Here is a 22,116-nt window from a genome sequence, read left to right as displayed (position 1 = left end):
GGAGGATAAATGTTTCCCACAGAAGGAACTGAGAGAAGTGGAATTCTGCAGGGAAGCTGGGGCATCATGCATTGTTTTTGGTTTTTAAACGGTTCATATGACAGTGAAAGATTTCCCTCTTTTTCAAAAAATACCCTGTGACACATGTAACCATATCAAGGAGACATCTCCTTTCTGTCTGCCCTTTCTGGAAAATGTGACTTTATATCTTCCGTGATTATCTTTACTAAGCAGAACAAAACTGTCCTGGGAAACGTGTCTGCTTTAGAGAAAGCGCTGCGCCCAGGCTGCAAGTTCTCCCAGGCGGTCGGTTCTCCCAGGCGGTCGGTTCTCCCAAGATGTCGGTTCTCCCAGGCAGTCGGTTCTCCCAAGATGTCGGTTCTCCCAGGCGGTCGGTTCTCCCAAGATGTCGGTTCTCCCAGGTGGTCGGTTCTCCCAAGATGTCGGTTCTCCCAGGCGGTCGGTTCTCCCAGGATGTCGGTTCTCCCAGGCGGTCGGTTCTCCCAAGATGTCGGTTCTCCCAGGCGGTCGGTTCTCCCAGGTGGTCGGTTCTCCCAGGCGGTTGGTTCTCCCAGGCGGTCGGTTCTCCCAAGATGTCGGTTCTCCCAGGTTGTGGTTCTCCCAGGATGTCGGTTCTCCCAGGCGGTCGGTTCTCCCAGGTTGTGGTTCTCCCAAGATGTTGGTTCTCCCAGGCGGTCGGTTCTCCCAGGATGTCGGTTCTCCCAGGCGGTCGGTTCTCCCAGGCGGTCGGTTCTCCCAGGTGGTTGGTTCTCCCAGGCGGTCGGTTCTCCCAGGCGGTCCTTGGCCACCAGGAATGTCACTGCCCTCTGTCTGCCGTCTCTGACTTGTGCTTATACTCACCTGATGTGCTGCTCAATGCAGGTGAGCAAAGGATAGCATGTTACCTTTGTTTATAGGAAAAGTGGATTGTCTTTTCACTTAGCATTTGTTTCCAAATTCTCTTTATCAAAACATACTAGTTTTTTGATGAAAGCATAGTTTAGAAACTAAAAATATATGATGTTATAAAATATGAAGATGTATGTCAGTGAGTACACGTTTGCAGTTTATCCATTACAAACACTGTAAAACTAGTGGGAATTGACCACTTCTCTGAAAGGCAAATTGCTTTAGACTCGATTTATTTTAGGAACTGCAAACTGAAGCAGCCAGCAGTGCTGACTTGCAGAGCACACGTAAATGTCGCCAAGGGGAAAAAGGTCGCAAAGACACATATTAAATTACACAGTTTATTGTGACCCCCTCAAAACACTAGCAGTGGGCAAGTGTATTATTACGTCTGATTGGAGTGACACTTGTATAATTGAAGATTGACACTTGTGGTATTATTGGAAGAGTGACACTTGTCATGTAATTGGAAGACTGACGCCTGCATTGTTAGAAGACTGTAGGTTCCCTCAGGAGCAGGTGGGCGTGTGGTCTCATGGCAGTTTGTAACTCTCCCGTCATGCTGCTTAGGTTAGAAGGCATGACACCAAGGTGAAGTTGGCTGGGTGTCAAGGTCCCATGCTGGTGTGTGATATGGGGATGGGTTGGTGCCTGCAGACCCCTGCGGCCATCCCAAAGCAAGTCACTTTTTCTCACACCCTAGGTTACTTCCTCCTTTCTGAACAGCCACTGCCAGACGCAGGGTAAGTCATGACTGTTACAGGGAAACACAGGGTATTCAAATCGTCTTAACGTTGCAGTAGGAGTGTTTTTAGCTGTATGGAACACAGGCCTCCATAAACAACGAACAATACAGGACAAAACATCCAAAGCTATGCGGGCATTCAGGCACCTTCCACTTAGCCCAGGCTCGGGTTTTCTATGATTTTTTTGTTTTTCCTGCTCTTACCTGTCTTTGTCCCTTCTCGGCATCTTAGTTTCCATTATGGTCACAAAGTGGCTGCCAACAGCGACCAGCACGTCCGTCCTTGTTCGTCCTACTTTTCTCTGAGCCTCTCACATTTCCCTTCTCAAATCCCATTGGCTTCATGCTTATTCCTAAACCAATCACTAGTGAGGAAAACTGGCATAGGCCATTGAAGAGACTGTTTGGACGAGGGAATAAGGCCATACTCTCCTGGCTTTTGTGCACAAGGAAATGAAATTTGGTGTTATAACCCCAATAAAATGAAAATCGGGGTTATTTTAGGAATAATGGAGAGGGAAACGGAGGCACGCCAGGGAGCCTGCATCGTCCACTGTGCGCAGTGAGGGAGGTAGACGAGGGCCGTGGTGCATTGTGAAATGTGAGCTGTGCCTTAGAAATTAATGACGGGTGTTTTCATCACAGTTACCTACGATTCTAAAGTGCATGCAGTTGCCTGGTTGTCTGCCCCAATATTTCATGTAGAACACAGTCTGATAGACTATTGGGATCTGCTCTGATGAGAAAAGGTGGGCGGTTGCAATTCAAGTAGCAGCTGTAATCTCAGGCTCGGCTTAGTCCGGCAGATCGCCTTCTCTTGGGGAGAACGATACTGATGTGGGAGACCCAGGGAAATTTCCACTAGAAACTTGAGTCTTAGTCTTGGGCTCATGTGTGGAGTCTGTTTGCAGTCTTGTTTCCTCTAGGCTGATAATTTCTGAAAGAAAATGTGTTTTAACATAACGTAGAAAGAAGTGATTTTTGGACTGAGCTATACTTCAGAGTGGGAAAGTAGTTTCTATAAAAAACAAAATAGGGTAAAACTTAGACCAGTTCATTTTCTCCAAAAGCTAAATAGCTATGTTTTCATTTCAATTTCATTTTTTTTAAAAAAGCAATTTTATGACCCAGAAATGGAAGGTGAATCTTACCATGGTTGCGATTAAATAGAAACAGACAAAGTGTTTCTCCATGTGGAGGGTGTGGGTGTGAGCCTGCCAGCTCACACCACGTGTGTCAGGCCACATGGAACCGGGAAGACCAAGCTGCTCCCAGTTGTGGGTCTGTAACACCAGCTGGGACTTGGCTGAACACAGCGTGTGTATGGATTGACTGTCACTGCAAGTGGTGTGTGGCTTTCATCTGTAAAAAGAATTTTCCAAATAGTATCTTCTAAAACATGTGAAAATGATAAATCCACTTGATACAACTGATTTGCATATGTAATTGAAGGCTGCAGGAATTACTTCTTTTCATAAGAAATCATATGATTCAGATTGAACCAACTCATCCATCTTTCCCTGCTTTCATTTAATTCCCACCAACGCTACTAAGGTGCTCGCTGGTCTGTGTTTAATCAAGTTATTTCTGACTTGAAGGAAATAGTTTTTTTTTGTGTGTGTTTTGCTTTTCCTCAGCCACAGAGGTTCCTCTTCTGTGGAAATTAATTTTTAGTGCGTAATTCAGGCTGGCGTCTGTTGTCACTCACGGATTACGTCGTCAACTAGTGTGACCTCATGATTCGCAGACACACTTGGAAAAGTGTACCTGCGTTACCGTGTACCGATGGACGTTGGAAGAGTGTGATGCAGGCACCGGGTTTGAAAACAGAGAAAGCAGAATGAGTTTGGCTTAGGAAATGACAGATGGCAACGTCCGTCCTGAACTCTAGAAACATTTCATAAATGCACGTAGGGAATTAAATACCATTTACCACGGTGCTCACGTCCATCCATTGCTCACAGTCTCGTAGCCATGTGTACTTACGTGGGTACAGTGTTTAGCTTTTATTTTGTTTTCTTTTCAGCAAAGCCTCACTGGGTTCAGCTCCTAGAAGACGTGGAAATCGCGGTGGGGGATAATCTGTTCTGGGAGTGCCGGGCCAGTGGGAAGCCCAAAGCCTCCTATCGCTGGCTGAAAGACGGAGAGGCCCTGGTGCTGGAGGTGAGCGCACCCCGCATCCCCGCCCTGGGCCCCCCGATCGCTGACGTGAACCAGGGCCTGGAGCCAGACCAAACGCTGGGCTGGCATCTGAGGAGTGGGCGGGGGTGGGGGGGAATGATCAAATGAAGGGGAGGGGCGTCAATGTCAGCAGTGAATTATTCCCCTGGGAAAAGGGGGCTTCGTGGATTTACTCTGTAAAAGGATATGCCTTTTTTTGTTTGTTTGTTTTGTTTTGAAATCAGAGAAGGCCTTACTTCAGTTAAATACACACTAGTTCCCTTTCCTGTGTGACGGCCTCTGGAGAAAGAAGTCACCTCTTAGTCCATTACCTGGTCGCCTGAGTGGCTGTTCTCTCAGTCAGGCCCTTCACAAGCCACAAGTGCTTTTTGCTCTATTTAAAATTTGTGCATTGAGTTAGTCATGTTTCTTCAAATTTCTATACATAACTATTCATACTACCTAAAACACTTGATAAATGATTGTTTTCCAGAACTTTCTTTTAATGCACAGAATGGTTGTCTTTAATTGGCATAATTTTAAAAATGGTGGAGACCTTTCCAGTTGATGAGATTGGAAGTGTGGTACATTTTTTTTAAGTCTGCAACTTTAATGTTTGGGGAAAATGAAATGGCTGTAAGGTTTAACCTCTTGCTCTGTTGTTTATCTTACTGATATACTTGTGGGCTGAATGCTTTATTAGTACTTGCAACGTGTGGCTCGTATGTTCAATCATCCTCACATTTTCAAGTAAGCAAAAGTTTAAATTTCAAGTCAGATTGCCTCGTAATCCGAGGAAATGAAGGCAGTTTGTGTATGATGGAAATATTAGTCAGTGGGTTCCTTTTTTTCTAAAATGGAGTATACACGGAAGACATTTTGTGTCCATCCAGGAGAGGATACAGATAGAAAACGGGGCCCTCACGATAGCGAACCTCAGTGTGGCGGATTCCGGCACGTTCCAGTGCATAGCAGAAAACAAGCACGGTCTCGCCTCCTCCAGCGCCAGGCTCAAGGTCGTGGGTAAGGCTCACCACGCGTGTCTCACTGCTTTCCTTAAACCCTTCATTTTTGCCAGAAGCAGACTGTTCACTTTCCATGTTATATTCCTCGTGTCATAACGTCTGCAGTATTACAGCAGAATCACTCAGGGTTTGCAATCAGGGCGTACAGTTCAGTGCGTTCTGGGGAACGACGGCAGTTACGGCCTGAATAGGCTCAGGGGAGGGAGTGGACCCGCAGGTGGGGACAAAGCGCTGACCTCCGACCCCCTGGCCCAAGTCCACTGCCACAGCCTTTGCCACCTGCCAAGAGAATATACGGCTTTGGTGTTCTCTGTGCCGGGCCACAAAGTACGCACCAAATTCGAACCAGTCGGTTGTTGCTGATCTGCAAGGAGCTGCCTCCATCTTCTGTAATCGAAGCTTCCGACATGGGGTGTAATGAAGCTTTAATCCACCAAGGCTCGTGTACCTGATATTCTGAAATATTTTCTTCTTTCACTTTAGATGCAGAAGAAACACTGTGTTAGATCATGTTAGGGCCGTTGTCCAGAAAAACACTAAGTTGCAAATGACTGAAAATCCAACCATAATTGAGAGCATAATGTAGTATCGCAGAAGTAAGGAAGGAGGAGGGAGGGAGGAAGTTCCTGGAACGAGCACCTTCTTTGATAAAAGATTTTAACTTTAATAAAGTCAGGATTGAGCTATTTTAAAACTTTCAGTAAACTTTTAAAATTCCCATAGAAAGTAATTGTCTCAAGAATTAGAACTTGCCGGAATACTCAGTAGTGGGGGTGAGTTTCTGAGCAGTGAAATCCTGTACGTGGCACCCAGTCAAACAAGTAAGTCAAGTGTTGACATCTCGTGTGGCGAGAAACGGTGTGTACAGTCATTTCAACGTCAGCCTTTGGAATTGACGGCGACTCAGAAAAATGAAAGCCAACGTACACATCTCATTCTCTGTCTTCTTCCTTCTGTTCCAGCTTCCGCCCCTGATTTCTCGAGGGCCCCCATGAAGAAGCTGGTGCGAGTGCAGGCTGGCAGCGAGCTGGGCCTGCAGTGCAAGCCCCACGCGTCTCCCCGGGCTCGCTCGTCCTGGAGGAAAGGCCACGCCGTGCTGCTGGGCGACGGAAGGTATTGTTGGTCCGGAGATGCGGCCACTCACTTTCCACATGACACCTGTTGACCTTGAGAAAGCAAAAACAAAGAGCCATTATTTTACTAGCAACGTCGTTTTACTGGGGGCAATAGGGGGGTTGCCATTCTGGACGAGGGAGCCCGAGGGACAGAGGGGGCCAGGGAGGTGGGAGGGCCTCCGGGAACCTCAGGGTGGCAGTGGCTTCTTGGCTGGGCTGTCACCTGGAGCCACCTGCTAAAGACGTGCAGGTGGCGACTGACGAAGGTGGGGCGTTTTGCTGACAGAGGGAACTCTGTCCTGCCTGGTGTCCTGCCTGGGGTCCTGCCTGGGGTCCTGCCTGGGGTCCAGCCTGGGATCCAGCCTGGGGTCCTGCCTGGGGTCCTGTCTGGGGTCCTGCCTGGGGTCCAGCCTGGGGTCCAGCCTGGGGTCCTGCCTGGGGTCCAGCTGGCGGGGCCGAGGGCTGCCCCTCAGGGCATCCAGACTTCATTTTTAGTAAGGTTTCCTCTGTTTAGCTTTAACATTGACTTTTACCGGAGGAGGTTTTTACCATGAAGGACAATGCAGCCGCACGCCTGGGATGCCAGGAGTTTGAGAAGCGGGGGGTGGGCTTTCTGCTCCACACCCTCCCAGGATGGTGATGGTCAGCTTTGAAATCCAGACACAGAGCTGCTGTTCAGCTCTTCCCACCCAGAGTGCTTCACTTTGGACAGGATTTTCCTCCCTGGCCCTGATAAGGCTCCAACTGGGATGATAAAGGAGTGAGCCCCGGCCCGGCCCCCTCAGCCCACCATCCAGGACAAACAGAAGGTGCCGTCACGACAGCGTGTGACAAGTAACCACCACGGTTTCTGGGGCCCGTACTGAGGCAACAGAATCACTGGCATTAGTTTATGCCTCGGCGCTCTGGGTTTCCTGGTTATTACAGGACGTTTAAAATGAGGAGGCAGGAGGGGCTGTGCTTCCTGGGCTCGCGTCTTCATGCTGCCTGTCACCAGCTCACTGAGTGATGGCCTGTGTCACGTCGTCATTTGTCAGTGAGGGGACATTACTCCCCACCTCACATGCTGAGGGTTGGTGTGTCCATGCAGCCCCTGGTCAGACCCTGCGGACAGTGACGTAAATGGTGCCCGTACTATTATTTGTTGAGCCGTTACTATTATTTGTTGAGCTGCTACTACGTGCCAGGAATGATACTCAGGCTTGGGACGTGCAGAGCAGTGGCCCCGAAGTTGTCCAGTCCCTACACTGGAAACCTATGATTCCGTTCCGTGAAAAAAGATGGTTGAAGCTGGGATTAAGGCAGCCAACTTGTTGCCTGTAAAATAGGGTGGTTACCGTGGGTGCCTGGGTGGCCTCAGGCTATTGCCTGAGCACCCACACGGGGAGAAGAGAGCAGAAGTGACGGAAGGAGATGCCCAATGATTGAAGAAGCAGCAGGAGAGATTTCGGGAAGGAGAGGGACCCCGCCTGGGCCTGCGGCTTCCAGGGCTGTGGGAGGGCCAGCAGGCAGGGCGTTTCGGGTGGCTCAGGGGTCAGCCACGCAAGACAGGTTTCTGGAGAGGAAGTGCATTCGGAGCGGAGTGTAGTTTTGTCTGGCAGTTTAAACCAGCACAGACCCGTGGCACAAACCCATCAGCTGTGGCTGTGCTGGGCGTGGAGTCTTCCTGTGTAGCTGCTGACGGTTCTGTGGTCCAGACAGTTTGAAGTAATTGCAGTTTATGCACAAATTAAAATAGTGGTGAAAAGTGTCCCAAGGACTTTGGTGGTTTGCCCAATAATACACCCAGTTGTCCTCAGTAGGGCCCACGGTAGGCAGCGTTTTTTAGTCTTAATTAAAGGGAATTAAATAGATTCAGCTAATGGCACAGGAGGAGACATTTACTCCCACTTCTAGGGGGATGGGAGAAGGCGGGGAATGGAGTCTGGTTCCAGCACCTCACCTGCGATTTCTCACCTGGCCACTTACCACCTGGTGTGGTTATGACTCGGGCCCCTTTTACCTTCCTGCTGTCCTCATGTCTCCAACCGACACGGCTGCGAGGGCCTCCACCAACAGTGATACTTTTCCACGTCACCTCAGAGTCATCTCCCAGTGACAGGAAGGAGCAAGGCAGAAATCAGGGCACACTTTGTCCCTTTTAAGAAATCTCTCAAGTGTCCTACACAGTAATTTTCCTTACATCCCAGCTCCCTGACAAAAGTTAGGGAGGCCGGGAAATAAGGATTCATTTGTTCCTGGGTGGAGATGTGCCCAGCACGAAGTGGGGGTTATGTTTTAAGGAGAAAGGGGAAAGCAGTTGTTTCTTCAGTGGTGTCTCATGTCCGTAAAAGTTATTTATCCGTCCCTTTCCAGCCGGCTGACCCTCCACTTCGTGCTAAATGTTCCTAACCTGTCCCCTATGAATGAGGGAACTTCAGGTACAAAAGCAGAGCTGAAAAGAGGACACACATTTAGGGAGCTGGCCCACTGTGCCGCGTTCCTGCCCAGGGGAGCTTCTCCAGCTGCTGCTGGTCCTGTCATCACAGGGCAGAAAAAGAGCAAGACGCACGTCCCACGTCTCCTGCGTCAGGCCCCACCCAGTGACCTAGGCACCTCCCAGAGGCCCGGCTCCACTGACCAGCAGAGGGTAGGATTTAACCCATGACCTGGGGTGGGGCAGGGGCTCCAGCATTGAGCCCGGACACCGGAGCTGGTGGTGCACGTTTCCTCTTCTCTGAACGGCCAAAGCACTGCTGGGCCAGCCCCTGGTGCTCAGTGGACAGCTGCTGCGGGTGGGCACTGAGCAGGTAGCTCACCAGGCTGCTGTCCAAGTTCAGGTGAAGTCAGGGGGCCTCCCGGCCACCAGGTCACGGAGGCCCCACGTCCCCCCCCCCTTGATTTGGTCTACAGGCTCTAAGCAAACTGGGGACCCCTGTGAGTGACAGGTTTATGTGGCCGCTCAGTCACGGGTCTTCCAGCTCAGACGTGCAGAATCAGGTCTCACTGTGGGGACAGGTGAATCCATCGGTGAACTTGGAAATACACAAGAAGGCAAACAGTTTTGATGAGGTATTTATGGCAAGATTTAAAATTCATCCTTTTTTTAGGGTTTTGTTGTTGTTGTTTTGGTAGAAGAACTTGGGTTTTTCAGTGAATAGGAAACATGATAAATACGAAAGCCTCTATACCTTAACCGAGGGGCTGTTGCTAGAAAACATACTTTTGATTGAGCCCATATGTAAATGTGCTATAACGTATATGTAGATACATCTATCTGTCATCTCTTGGTATCTGTCATCTATCTATGTATCGTATCATTCAAAGCCTAAACCAGAAAAAGAAATCCAAGAATTAGACGTCTCTTTAATAGTATCACAGCTGCTGAGTGTCCACTGTGTAAATGGCACAGCACGGTGACAGGTGACAGGTGTGGTCTGTGAGCTCTCATCGCAGCAGTGGCAGCTCTGTGCTTATGTGTCAGGTACGGTCACGGGGACCACGCCCGTGAGACACCTGAGTTGCAGAACTCAGGCCTCAGTGTTCTGCTGTCAGGTAGAGAGCATCTCAGGCTGGGGTGACGGGGACTCCTTCCCAGAGGCCTCAGGGAGGCTCCTCTGACTGGGTACCAGGGCTCGCAGTGCAGACGGACCCGTCAGCTCCTACGGGTAAGCACGCCCACAGGCACCTGAATGTACTGTGAGTACAGGCACTGGGGACTTAACCTGCATCGGAGATGGCGTCACACTGTTCCCAGCTCTTCAGGGGCTGCGGAAGGTGACACGGGGCTGTTGCAGCCGATTAAGTTGAGTACATGCATGGTTACCTGAGGACGTCCCGATCCATGTGAGGGAGCAGAGCAGGCTTTCTGGAGAGGGTAACGTCTACGCCAGACGGGGACAGGTGGGGCTCGCTGGAGAAGGGCCCAGAGACGAGGACAGCCGAGGTGTCCGCGTGGCTGATGTCCCCTGCATCTCAGGTGTGCAGTGCCGAACGGGGCTGGAGGCGGCGAGGAGCCTGCTGTCCGTCTGTAAAGGTTCGCAGAGTCTTCCTGTGAATGACGTCGTGAGTCCGCTGATGGAGCCGGGCTTCATTCCACAGGCTTGGGGAAGCCGCAGGATTCAGAGTAGCAGGGTTAGGTGGAGTTTATGTTTTAAAAGGGACAGTGGTGGCAGAGCAGAGCAGGGATTGCAGTGGGTGAACACCTGAGGCAAGAAGCATCTAGCGGTGCTTCACCTGCCCAGGCAGGAGAGGGTTGCAGCCTGAACTGAAGGAATGGCCGGGAGGATGGAGGGGGGAGGTTGGCTCAGCAGGACCGAGGAGTTGATTGGGTATAGATTTGAAGAAAAGACGTGAGTCAAGATGAACCCTCCGTTTCCAGCTTAGGCGTCACAGCGGCAGCGGGCAGACCTGTTCCACGACTTAGGGAATGTTCCAGAAGGAGCAGAGTGGCGGCAAATTGGTTACGTTCATTTTGGCATTGGCTGAGTTTGCAATGCTTGTTGATAAACCAGCTGGATCTGTTATGTCCCCCTAGACATTGACAGTGGATCTGGAACCTGGGACAAAGGCCTGAGCTACAGGCAGCAAGAGCGGGTGCCTGAGCCTGTGGGTGGGGGCCTGACCGACGGCAGCAGGAAAAGGCGTCTAGCAGGGCACATGTTGTGAGTGGCAGAGGTCGCACCCCCTCACAAGCTGTTGGAACCTGCAACACTGATGGAGATTCCTGTGCTCACAGCTGCATGTAAATGGCCAGCAGTTCCAGTGCACAGTGGTTTAGTGATTGGTTTATTCAGTCACCGGCAGTCGGAGGTGGCTTTGATCCACCTTCTGCACAAACTCACTAACGTGGGAAAGAGCAGCACAGATATTGAGCAACGTTTTTGTTGGTTTGGTCTTTCTTTTTCTGGCCTGTACGTGTATCACCCAGTGTTGACAAAAAATAAAAACCGTCCCAATGTCCTCCCCCCGCCAGGAAGCAAGTTTCCTGAATGAACCAGCACCACCTCCTGAGCACCCGGGGTGCAGTGGTGCCTCCCTGGGGGCCGGAGTCTCCGAGCCACTGCACTGATTTGGTTGAAGCCACAGGTTTCAAGACTTCAATTAAAATAGGAGCTTTTTCTCCTCTAAGCAAAGTATGATTGCAAAAGACCCCAGAGAATGCAAACAGGCATGGTATGTAAGGAAAAGCAGCCTGTTGGCATCGTTTAGAGAGTGTTTAGCTTTTCTGCATGACTTACTAGTATTTAAAATGCATTAGCCAATTATTTTTTAAAATGCATCTTTCACTTGAATGCTGTTGCTTCACGTAGTAAATACTTTATTGCAATTGCCTCAATTCAGAAGAGAGTCAAAGAATGGCCCATTGCTTCTAATTAAATACGTTAAAATTGTTTTATGATCTATGCAGCATTTAACACTATAGAAATTTAAATGCTTTTTAAAGAAAGAAATATTAAAAATTGTCCTCAAATATTAATAGCCATAATACAATGTTTTAAAAATGTATTAACCCATTTTTAACATATTTTTGCATGTAGTGAACATTGTATGCTGTAAGGTTTCCTTTGTGTGACAGTCCTGAAAAAGCATCAGGGACAGAAGACGCCAGTCAGTGCTCGTCAGAGCCGGGAGCGAAGGGAGAGGGTGACTGTTTCGGGTCACGGGGTTGGGGTGTGGGAATGGTCGCAAATCTGGCCGTGACTGTGGTTGCAGGACTGCACTCCGTCCTTACAGCGCACGGAGCCCCACACCGAGAAGGGAGACCTGGACGTAAATGCCTTAACGCTTTAAGCCGAGCGTTGTGTGCAGTTTTACATCCATGTCACCCTGGCACCAGGAACAGCCTCAGATGGAGCTTAAGAGCTGGGGACCTGCTCCAACAGGTCGCCGCGTCCCTTCTGAAACCCAGGGCTTCATGACAGCACTTCACAGCAGGAGCCAGTGGGCTGGGCCGTCCGGTGGGAGTGAGGCCACTGGACTCTCGGCCGTGCTGGTGCCAGCGGGCACCTCGTGCTTGTTAGACGCAGCCCGGAGCTCTGTCCCTCCCGGAGGAAGTGGGGGGACGCGGGGAGAGAGCATGTGTGCGAGGGTTTCACGTCCCTCCCTCCCCAGTCCCTTCATGTCTTGGCCCCAATCTCTCCATCACCGAGGAGCCGCTTTTCTTTGTTTATTCAAAGGCTGCTCCCTTGTCAGCCTGCCCCCCTCACCCCCTTTACGCAGAGAGCCAGACGCTCAGGCCCTCATGCTCGGCCTGCCAGTCGCCACTCACAGTGGTCCGTGGGGTCCGTGCCCCCTGAGGGCACAGCTGGCATCGCAGCTCATGTTCACTGCCATGCCCTCAGCTCCCAATGCTCCCCGAAGGCTGAACTTTCCAGAAAAGGGAGGATCTCACTGAGTGTGCATGAGGCCGCCCCTGCCAGGACCTGGCTATGAGCTGAGCAGAGACGGACGTCCTGCTTCCTGTCTTCAGGGAGGGACCCTCTGTCCACCTGTGTGTCACACCTCCACTCAGCACTGGGGAGTGTGCCTCGCCCTGGGGACATGCACATGGGTGGGAAGCAGTCTGGTAGAATGTGGAGAGCGTGGCGTCAGTGACACGGGAGGGCTGGCTGTGCCGTAGGCGACCATGGTGTTCCATAAACTGGGACGTCTTCAAAGAGAAAGGGGACACTGTTAGTCATTACCTTCAAGACAACCCATGTAACCTGGGGCAGGCCTGAGGGGACTGGACAGTGCCACCCCGTCCACAAGGGAGGGGGTGTCGTCTACAGGGGAGGGGGTGTCATCTATAAGGGAAGGAGGCGTCATCTGTAAGGGAGGGAGGTGTCTACAAGGGAAGGAGGTGTCGTCTACAAGGGAGGGAGCTGTCGTCTACAAGGGAAGGCCGCGAACGCTGGCTGAGGCACAGAGGAGAGGGCCTGTGGCCGCCCTGGGCAGTGGGAGAGCCGCTCCATGAGGAAAGGCCCCTCAGAGGAAGTGACATTGGAGCTGATCGGAAGCGCCTGTGAAGTCGAGCAGAGCAGAAGAGGGGCAACGCCATCTGAACAAAAGGGCGGCACAGACAGGAAGTGACACTGGGTGTTCATTGGAGGCTCACGTGCGCTCAGGGCCTGAGCGCTTTCCTGCGTGGACACTCTCTGCCCTCCCCCAGTGCTGGGCACTGGACGGAGCTTGTGCTTAAGGGAAGGCTGAGGTAGCAGCCTCGGTCTCGGCGTGGGGGCCGCCTCCTTCCCGCTCGGAAACCCCAGCGCTGCCTGCAGTCCTCAGGCCTCCAGCCGGGAAGAGGAAGGGGGCACTGCTAGGAAAGGCTGCACGGCCCTGACGCCACCTTGACAAGGTCCAGCTCATGTGCCGAGAAGAGAGAAGAGGAGACTCCGCCCAGTCCCCGATCCCAGACGCTGTGTTTGGGACGCGCCCTCAGCATCTCCTCCCTGCCCCCCCCCACCCTCAGCACCATCCCCACACCTCGCCTCCCAACCACCGGCCACTGAATTTTCCGTCATTATTTACATGAGTTAGTTACGCCTCATTGGCTTGCACTGTGCTAATTACTATGCAGATTATTCACTGGGTCAGATGAAGGAAAGGTAAGTCTTATTTGCTTCTTGATTTAATTTTAGCCCATGGAAGGAGCAAAGCATCAGAGTCAGAAAGACACGGTCACATCCCGGCTCTGCCACCTGCCACCTCGCTGTGACATTAGCCGAGTCACTCAGCCCGAGTCTTGCTTTGCTCATTCATGAAACGGGGGTCGGTCGTTCTGTGCAGCGGCGTGTGCTTGGCTCACATTCTCAGCAGAAAGTAGGCGAGACAGCTGGTCTCCTGACAGTCAGGGAAGGACAGGACGCGTCTCCTTTGGGTGAATTACCCCGCTCTGTCCCCACCTCTTCTCTCCCACCCGGTGCCCCTGTCTTGATCGGGGCCGGAGCTGCAAAGATGAAAATGGAATAAGCCAGTGGCTTCTGCGTGCGTCTCAGAAGCTGGCACCTGCTGCTGTGACATCGGTTTTAATGCGGACTTTTCTCATTGTGTTGCTCAGAAACTTCAGAGGAACAAGACTGGCTTATAAACAAAAGAGGTGAGAAGTGAGAAAAGGCCTTTCTTTACAACAACCAAGTTTTACATTATTTAAACCTTCTTAAATACATAAATTCCACCCGAATGTCATTAAAGACACTGCTGCTTTCAAATGGTTTCTGAAATCCTTTCCGCTAAATTTTGCACACGACCAGGCAGTTCTAAATCACAACATTGCCCATATTTCAAATTTGATTTTTATGGATTACAAAAGTTAAGGAGACTTTAAAAACCATTTGGGCAATGCTGTGATTTTGGTGGGGGAAAGCTGGTGAACGAATCTACTTCAGATCAGCCTCTTGTTCACACTGGGTGTGCCAATTTGCGTCCTTCCTCAGCGTAAACGCGTATCCGCCGAGTGTGCCCGCCCGTGTACACGGCACCGTGTGCTGATACAGCAGCTCTCACCCAGCCCCCAAATCCATGTGCACCTGCCCCCAGCCCAGCCCCTCCTCCCCTGAAAACTCCAAGAATCCAAGAACAAAAATGAGTGGTGGTGTAGAAACCTGTGCTGACCTTACAAGCTGCCTTTGCATTTTTTCTGCCAATATGTTCCCAAGATAAGAAAAAAACAGAAGCTTTCTCTGGAAGTAAGAACACTGACCATTTTAACCCTGTCAGATACAGCACGTGAGGGCGCGGCCTGACTCTGGAACCCCGAGGAGGAAGAAGTGGGGCCCTCGCTGCCCTCGCACGTGTGCTCAGCTTCCTCGGGCTGCCCTGCGTTTGCTCGACCCAGATCACTCCGGTTGCTGGTTATTGTTTCTGGTTGAGCGAGCCTTCCCAGGCCCAGCAGGCAAGATCCACTGGCCTTTCCTCTGCCTTCCCTGTTGTCGTGATGTCCACTTGTTTCCTGTAACAGCATGTCACGCTGTGCACAACGCCAGCCCACCAGGTTGTCTCCGAGCTTTCTCTTGTCTCGCATTGTAGCCCCAGCTTCTGTCCCATGTGTGTCTGCTCACTGCGGCATCCATTCATCCATCAAACATTAATTCCCCACCTGCTGTCCCACCACCTTCGCTCCATAGCAAACCTCCCTGAAACCTGAAGGTGTGAAACAGTGATTTGATTTTATCTCACGGTTTCCACGGGTCAGAAGGTGGGGAAAGGCCTGGCCAATATCTGCTCATGGTGTCACAGGCCACAGGCAGGTGTGGCTGGAGCTCCAGAGCTGGGAGCTGGCTCTGCCCCGCTTGCTTGTTGGCAGTCCCGAGGCCTTTCACGTGGCACGGGCTGCCTGGGATTCCCTCGGAACATGGCGGCTCAGGAGGAGTTGAAATGCTTGCATGAGGTGTCAGGAGTGACTGTTCCAGCTGCAACATGGAAGCTGATGGCCTCGGCTTGGAAGACACCAAACCTCACTGTCCTGTGTCTGCTGGTTACCAGTGAATCACCAAGGTCCCCAGATTCAAAGGGACGGGAGTTTGACTCACTCTTAGTGGAGAGTGGCACAATTCTAGGAGAGCTTGTGAAATGGGAAATGTGTGGCCACCTTTTGGAAATGTGGGCTGTCACACCCACCCTGTGGAAGGGACAGACAGGGCACGGATAAGGTCAAATGATAACTTTCTTAGCCAGGAGGGAAAACAAGATAATTACATAGCATCCTTTAAGACAGGCCTTGTTACGGACGTAACTTTTGGGCAGAGAAGTAAAAGTAAGAAGCAGAGGGTCAGGCCAGGAACTGGAAGAATCTCCTTCTAGGAAGAGGCCCTGGCGAGAACAGAGGCCCAGACTGGGGGTGAGATGGCCTGGCCTGAGAATCGAGAGGAAGCCACTGTGCCTGAAAGGTCGTGCGCAGAGTGGGGTGGGGTGACAGAATGTGAGGTGAGCGGACTCCAGAAATGGGTCCTGGGAGACAGTGATAGTGTTGGGTTTGCTTTAAGTGGAGTAAGAAGCCGTTGGAGGTTGCAGTGCCATAGTGTGACATGGTCGGTGGAGCAGTGTGACATGGTCTGCTTAAAAGGTGACTCGGGCCCTCGTGTGGAGAGGGGGCTGGAGAGACAAAGGCGGCAGCAGTGGACGAGGTCACTGCATCTGAGAGCTGGCAGGCGAGCGTCCCGGGGCCGGCGTGGGGCCAGCGAGAAGGTGAGAGGAGGCAGTCGGGCGGGTGAAGTGGCAGCTCGGGTGTGAAACGTCACACGAGTGTCACTTCCTGGTCACTGTGCACGAACGGCCAGCACACACCCACCTCGGCCCTTCCATTCACGTCTCTGGTGGGGGGCGGGGGCGGGGGTGGGGGTGCCACTGCTTCTCAGCCATGTTTGTATTCTCCAAACCCGCAGTGCGTTGTAAGTGCTCAGCAAACGTTTAATGAAGTGATTTCATTCTTTTTTGGATAGCTTCTCATGTCTTCACTGCTCCTATAATTTTCTTATTTAATTTGTTGCAACTATTTTTTAGAAATGTATGAAATTGATTTTTTATCGATGTCTACTTGAGACTTCCTATTAAAAATATGAAAAGTGCTACATTTTAGGACATTCTTCCCCTCCCTGAAGCTCTTACCAGAAGTTGGGGTGGATGGATGGATGGCTTGCGGGGGGAATAAATAAATTGGGGGGGGGCTGCTGCCCTTCGCTGAAAAGGAACAGACCTAGAGGTCGGGGTGATGCTGCATCGCTGACCTTCCTGGGACACAAACTGCTTTGGTGTTTACAGAAGTCTGAGGACACGCTCTGCAGAACAAGTACACACACATGCACAGATACACACATGCACACGTGTACACACATGCACATTCACACAGACGCACATGTGTACACGCACACACATGTGTACACACAAACACACATACACACATGCACACACACATGCACAGATGCACATGTGCACACACATGCACAGATACACGCATCACATGTGTACACACATGCACATTCGCACACATGCACAGATACATGCATGCACACGTGTACACACATGCACATTCACACACACATGCACAGATACACACATGCACACACATGCACCGATACACCCACGCACGCGTGCACACACACATGCACATTCACACACTCATGCAGATACACACGTGTACACACACGCACACGTGTACACACAGACACACACACATGCACATTCACACACACGCACGCACACGTGCACACACATGCAAACATCATACATACACACACAGCAGCCGCAGATCGGACACAATTCAGGACGAATCGTGTGTTAACAGCTGGCAACTCCATGCCGCCAACAGCAGAGGGTGTGTCTGTCTCAGATGCTTCCGTGTCAGCCTTTCGAGATGTGTGTCCTTGAGATTTTCTCTCCTGACGCCTGCGCACCTGGTGACTGGCTCCTTAGAAATTATCTTGCACAAAAACCGCGGTCATGGCCTCACAGCTCAGGAAGTGGGAGCTTGGGTCACGCATCGCCCCCTGGAGTGGGTCTCAGACTGTGTCCTGAGAGAAGCCTCAGCCCTGCTAACCTGCATTTTCTTGTCCCCCCACACGCAGAGGTGTGAGCCCCACCCATGCAGACCAGGCCCTGATGAGCCACCTCAAAACGATGACATAAACTGTAATCCTGGGTCCAGTGACCACCTGACCACTGGACTCATTTCACAGTGCTGTCTTCTCTGCACCCACACTCTTGACACTGAACGTGACCTAGAAATAATTTCTTTCCCAAGCTCATTAAAAACACACATGTGAGAAATAATACCCACGAACGATTAGCTGAAGGAAAGGTGGTCTGTCTATTTTCAGAGTTGCCCGTGCGGGACGAAGTGTCGGGAAACCACCGTTGCTCACTGAGCGTGCTGAAGCCATGTCACCTGTGATATGAGGGACAGAGCGGACGTGCCGGTTTTCACGGGTTGGCTTATGAATCCGTGTCTGGCAGGAACCACGGCCTGAAGGGCGGGGCCCCTTTGAACCCCATCAGTGCCCCTTCCACGTTCCCTTGGCTGCCTGAGTCCTGAGACGTGTTTGCTGCGATTGTTTTCCTCCCTCACTCCTCGGAGCAGTTACCGCTTTTGCGGATACTCTGCTGAGTAAGGATCGAAATGTCCAAATGGATTATTGTCTGGGTCTCAGGAATTCCTTAGATAAATAGTCTTTTTGTGTGTTTGTTTTAGTTGAATTTTTTATTGATTGAATTTTTACACTTTGCTTATTTATTTTGACATTCAGTGTTATCTTACATTAATTCCAGGTGTACAGGCTGCGTAGTGATTCGACTTTCATTTATATGATTTAAGGAGTGATCCCCCTGACTAGTCTAGTCCCACCTGGCACTGCACGTAGTTAGTACCTTATTGTTGACGATGTTCCCTGTGCTTCACTTCACACCCCAGGACTATTCTGTAACTATTACTTTGTACTTCTCAATCGCTTTCCCTTTTTCATCCCCCCAAACCCCTCCCATCTATCACCCCAATAGATCCATCACCCATCTGACACCGTGGGGGGCAGGGTATCACATAAGGAATGTAGTCAATAATATCGTAACAAAGAGATGAATAGTTTGATACAATCACTCAAACTGGAGTTTCCTCTTAGGGTCCTTCTAGGCGTCAGTTTCCCGTTTTAGTGAGAAACCCCGTTGAGTCACTGTCATAATTTCGCTCCAAATATGTTTGTTGTGATAAGTATGCATTTGCAAAGTTTTTGTGAAAGTAAGGAAAAATTTCCTTTATTGTGGATTCTCTTACGACTGTGAAGAAATGTGAATCACTGTATTTCTCGCGGGGCCTCACCTGGTTTCTCTGGGACCTCGGGCACCTGGCCCACAGAGAGTGTGTGTCCGACCAAACAGCCGCGCCGCCGGCCCCGTACCTGTTTGTTGCTCACACAGGCAGGATAATTAACTGCCGATCTTCTCCAAACTGCCTCACTTTGCCTTGGAGCTTTTCTAACCAATAAATCACTCAATTCACACTGTTGAATTTAGAAGATGAAAGCCCAAAGTGATATGGCTTCTGAAGTACTGTCAGAATTTCACCAGCGTCTGGGGTGAGGGGTTTATGGACAAGTGCATACACTACAGCTCTTTCTCTCTGACATGTCTTTTCTCGTGCATTCATATCACTGTACATTTGTTCTTCTGAACTGACATTTATGCGTCTTGCAGCAAATTGTAAGATGTGTGTCTTAGAGCGTATCCTCAGGACCCCGTTCCTCGCGGTCTCATGGACGCCTGTCACCACGGGGCGTGCTTCCCAAGGAGGGGGAGACTGGCAGCGTGTTTGTTATATTCACGTTGAATAAATTACCGTAATGTTCAGAACACAGGCAGAGAAAACAGTATTTTCAGAAATTCTGCCTCACGTGCGTACTACTGCACACTTTCCTGTTTTAAAACATACTGAGTTATTCTAGGTGCTCGAATGTCATCATAAAGTTCAGGTCAGTGTTACCAAGACAACCGTCTACTTTCTGAACTAACAGGGTTTCCTCAGAGTCGTAAATGCAGTGCCATCCCTGAATTACAGCCGGGACCATTACAGCGGCTCTTACCCAAAGTCACCGTAGACGGCTTGGAGTTAAGTGAGATAATTAATCTCTTTTACTGCAAAAGGAAAGGCCAATGAAAGGGTACATATAAATGTGTATCTAAACCTGATCGGGGAGTTAAAGTGCCACCGCGATTTAAACTGCACGCTTTTCAGAGCACAGCATTCTGAACGTCGGTCACATGAATCCCCGCTTAACCCTTTGTGTCTGGCTCCCATGTTGTCAGCACCGCCCGTCAGCAGAAAGCGTGTTCCCGGAAAGATTAGCGAGCAGTTCCATTTGTAGTGAAGTGGCATGAAATGCTCCCTTCAGACCCCGGGAGGGCGGCGGGGTTGTGGAAGGTTTTTCTGTGGAGAAGCAATTATTCCATCCACTTACTGAAAAGCGTTTATTTTGATGTTGTGTGGGTTGGCCTCGAGGAACTTGCTGGAAGAACCCGCTTAGGAAGAAAACCCCAGGCAGCTCACAGTTCTCAACGTACAGGCTCGGCATTCTGAGAGCCCATGTGACCCCTAAGTGGTCAGCCTGCGTTTGGCCCTCATCTCTGCGTCCTCGTGGGGAGGGGTGGTAGGTTCCAGGTTTTAAGCCTGACGCAGGGTGGGAATTCTAGTTCTCCCCGCGCCCCTAGTGGTTCCACGCTTGCAGTGAAGCTTGGCTGTCACGTGGCTCGCAGCAGGGCAGGGGTCTGACCTTGCCGGCCTGCCCTGCGCGCCCCACACCAGGGGCTGCACACTAGGTTCACATCCATTCCGTCCACGAGACACAGCTTCACAGGGTTGTCACGCTTCCCAGGCATAGCGGTGGGGGGGGGGCGCCCACTTCCTGGGGCTCCCACTTCTGCCTCCAACCGGAGCAGCAGAGCTCGTCTCACCGTTTCAGTGTCACTGAAGTGTCTCCAAGGCCTGTGGGTATGTCCCCTCTTTCTTTCTTTGCATGTTACAATCTCCAGCCAATTTGCACCTTGTTTTTCATCATAATGGTTAAAGGGGGTGATCAGTGCTAGGGGCCGGGTACTGTCCCCTGGGGACACGGCTAGAAGTCACGCAAATTAGGTGTAATGTTAAGTCTTGCTACATAAAAATATCAGGAAGAGCCACTGTTCTCACTCAGTTTTGTAAAATACCTGTGTGTAAATCGTCTTTTATGTTTATTTCCAAGAATGCTAAGGGATGCTTTATCTTACCCTAAAAGTACAAGCTTAAGTCCACACTTTATCGTTAAAAATTTCTATTCACTTGGGAAAAAAATGACGATAGTAAATTGATTGTGTAATTTGTGTTTCCCTCAGAATTTCCTTTTTAAAGGACGGAGGACTCAAAATAGCCAACGTGACGAAAGCAGACGCGGGGACCTACACCTGTGTCGCCGAGAACCCATTGGGGAAAGCCAACGGCACCACACGCGTGGTTGTGACAGGTGGGCACGCGTCTCACAGGTCACCTCCCGTGGGGACGAGCTGTGTGGTGTGGACTCACCGTCAAAGGAAAAATGTCTCCACAGTCTGCAGGGCGGGCTCTGTGAAGGTGTTGTGTATGCACTTGTGTTGTTGTTAACAGGAGAAAGTCGAGAGGTCGGCGCTGAGTGTTCTTGGCACATGGCCGTGTGCTCCGCGCGGTCCCCACGCCGCATGGCGGGCAGGGGGTTGCAGGCAGCTCGCGCTGCAGCCTGGCCTTTGTCTCGTGCATTCAGTGATGTCGGGTCTTTCGCGTCCACTGACTTTTCCAACATCTTTGATACTTTCTGGAGATGCTGACGTCCCTGGAATCACCTTTTATATCAGTAAGAACCACTTAGAGTTATAGATATATTTTGTTCATTGATTCATTCAAGAAAAAAGTCTGAGGACGCAATTTGAGCGGATGCTTGGGTTATGTCAGTAACCAAGTGACCCGCTGCTCTCGTGAGCTAACCTCCTGCCAGATGTCCAAGGAAATCAGCAGTAGGATCAAAAAGCAAGAAGGTTGCAAACAAGTAGAAAATGCAGAGTGTGGGGTGTGGGCTGCAGCAGAAACGGGCACAGCATCAGCCCCACGGGGAGGAGATCTGACCGCAATTTCATGGATACGACAGCACCACGCATGGATCCTGGGGACCAGCACTGGGGGTCCCCAAGGGATGTCCGTGGGATGTCAGCTGTGAGTGGGAGGGGAGAGTGCAGGCCGCTGCGCAGGAGTGGGGCAGGGACTGCTGACCCCAGCTGCTCCGTGAGTGCAGGCAGTGCATGGAGGGCGGAGGCACGAGAGGTCTCAGGAGACCATTGGGGCGTCCGGCAGGAGGTGATGGCGACCCACAGAGCGTGGCCCAGGAGCAGCTGGTGGGAGGGGCCGGGTTCCGTGTGCAGCGTCAGGAGCTGACATGTTGGGAGTGAGTCCCGGAGACAGAAAGGAGACCAGGTGACCGCAGGCAGTCTGGTGATCAGGGAGAGTGACAGTCAGCCCACGGAGATGGGAAAGGCTGCGGCGGCACAGGCGTGGGGAGAGGGCAGGCCAGGAGGCCCATCTGGGTGCATGGAGTGTGACATCCTCGTGAGGCCCGTGTGTCCAGCAGGCCAGTGCTCTGGGGCCAGGCAGCAGCTCAGGACGTCGGGATTAAAATAGGACGGCCTTTGCCCTCGTGCTGCAAGTCCCTGGGGTCAGCCA

The 22,116-nt window shown here is 51.2% G+C and overlaps 1 protein-coding gene across 2 annotated transcripts in view; it reads left to right on the top strand.

Annotated features, from left to right (window-relative positions):
• CNTN3 (contactin 3) overlaps window positions 1-22,116 on the top strand; it is a 186,260-nt gene that overhangs the window by 125,828 nt on the left and 38,316 nt on the right. For both annotated transcript variants that reach the window (XM_074312197.1, XM_074312196.1), the window contains 4 exons: window positions 3,681-3,817; window positions 4,708-4,837; window positions 5,802-5,952; window positions 20,766-20,893. In XM_074312197.1, the coding sequence (XP_074168298.1) occupies window positions 3,681-3,817; window positions 4,708-4,837; window positions 5,802-5,952; window positions 20,766-20,893 (546 nt within the window). The remainder of the gene's footprint in view (window positions 1-3,680; window positions 3,818-4,707; window positions 4,838-5,801; window positions 5,953-20,765; window positions 20,894-22,116) is intronic.

This window comes from Rhinolophus sinicus, linkage group LG10 (assembly GCF_036562045.2).
Source record: "Rhinolophus sinicus isolate RSC01 linkage group LG10, ASM3656204v1, whole genome shotgun sequence".
In the NCBI taxonomy this organism is placed as follows: Eukaryota; Metazoa; Chordata; class Mammalia; order Chiroptera; family Rhinolophidae; genus Rhinolophus; species Rhinolophus sinicus.
This window is presented reverse-complemented; position numbering and strand designations above follow the sequence as displayed.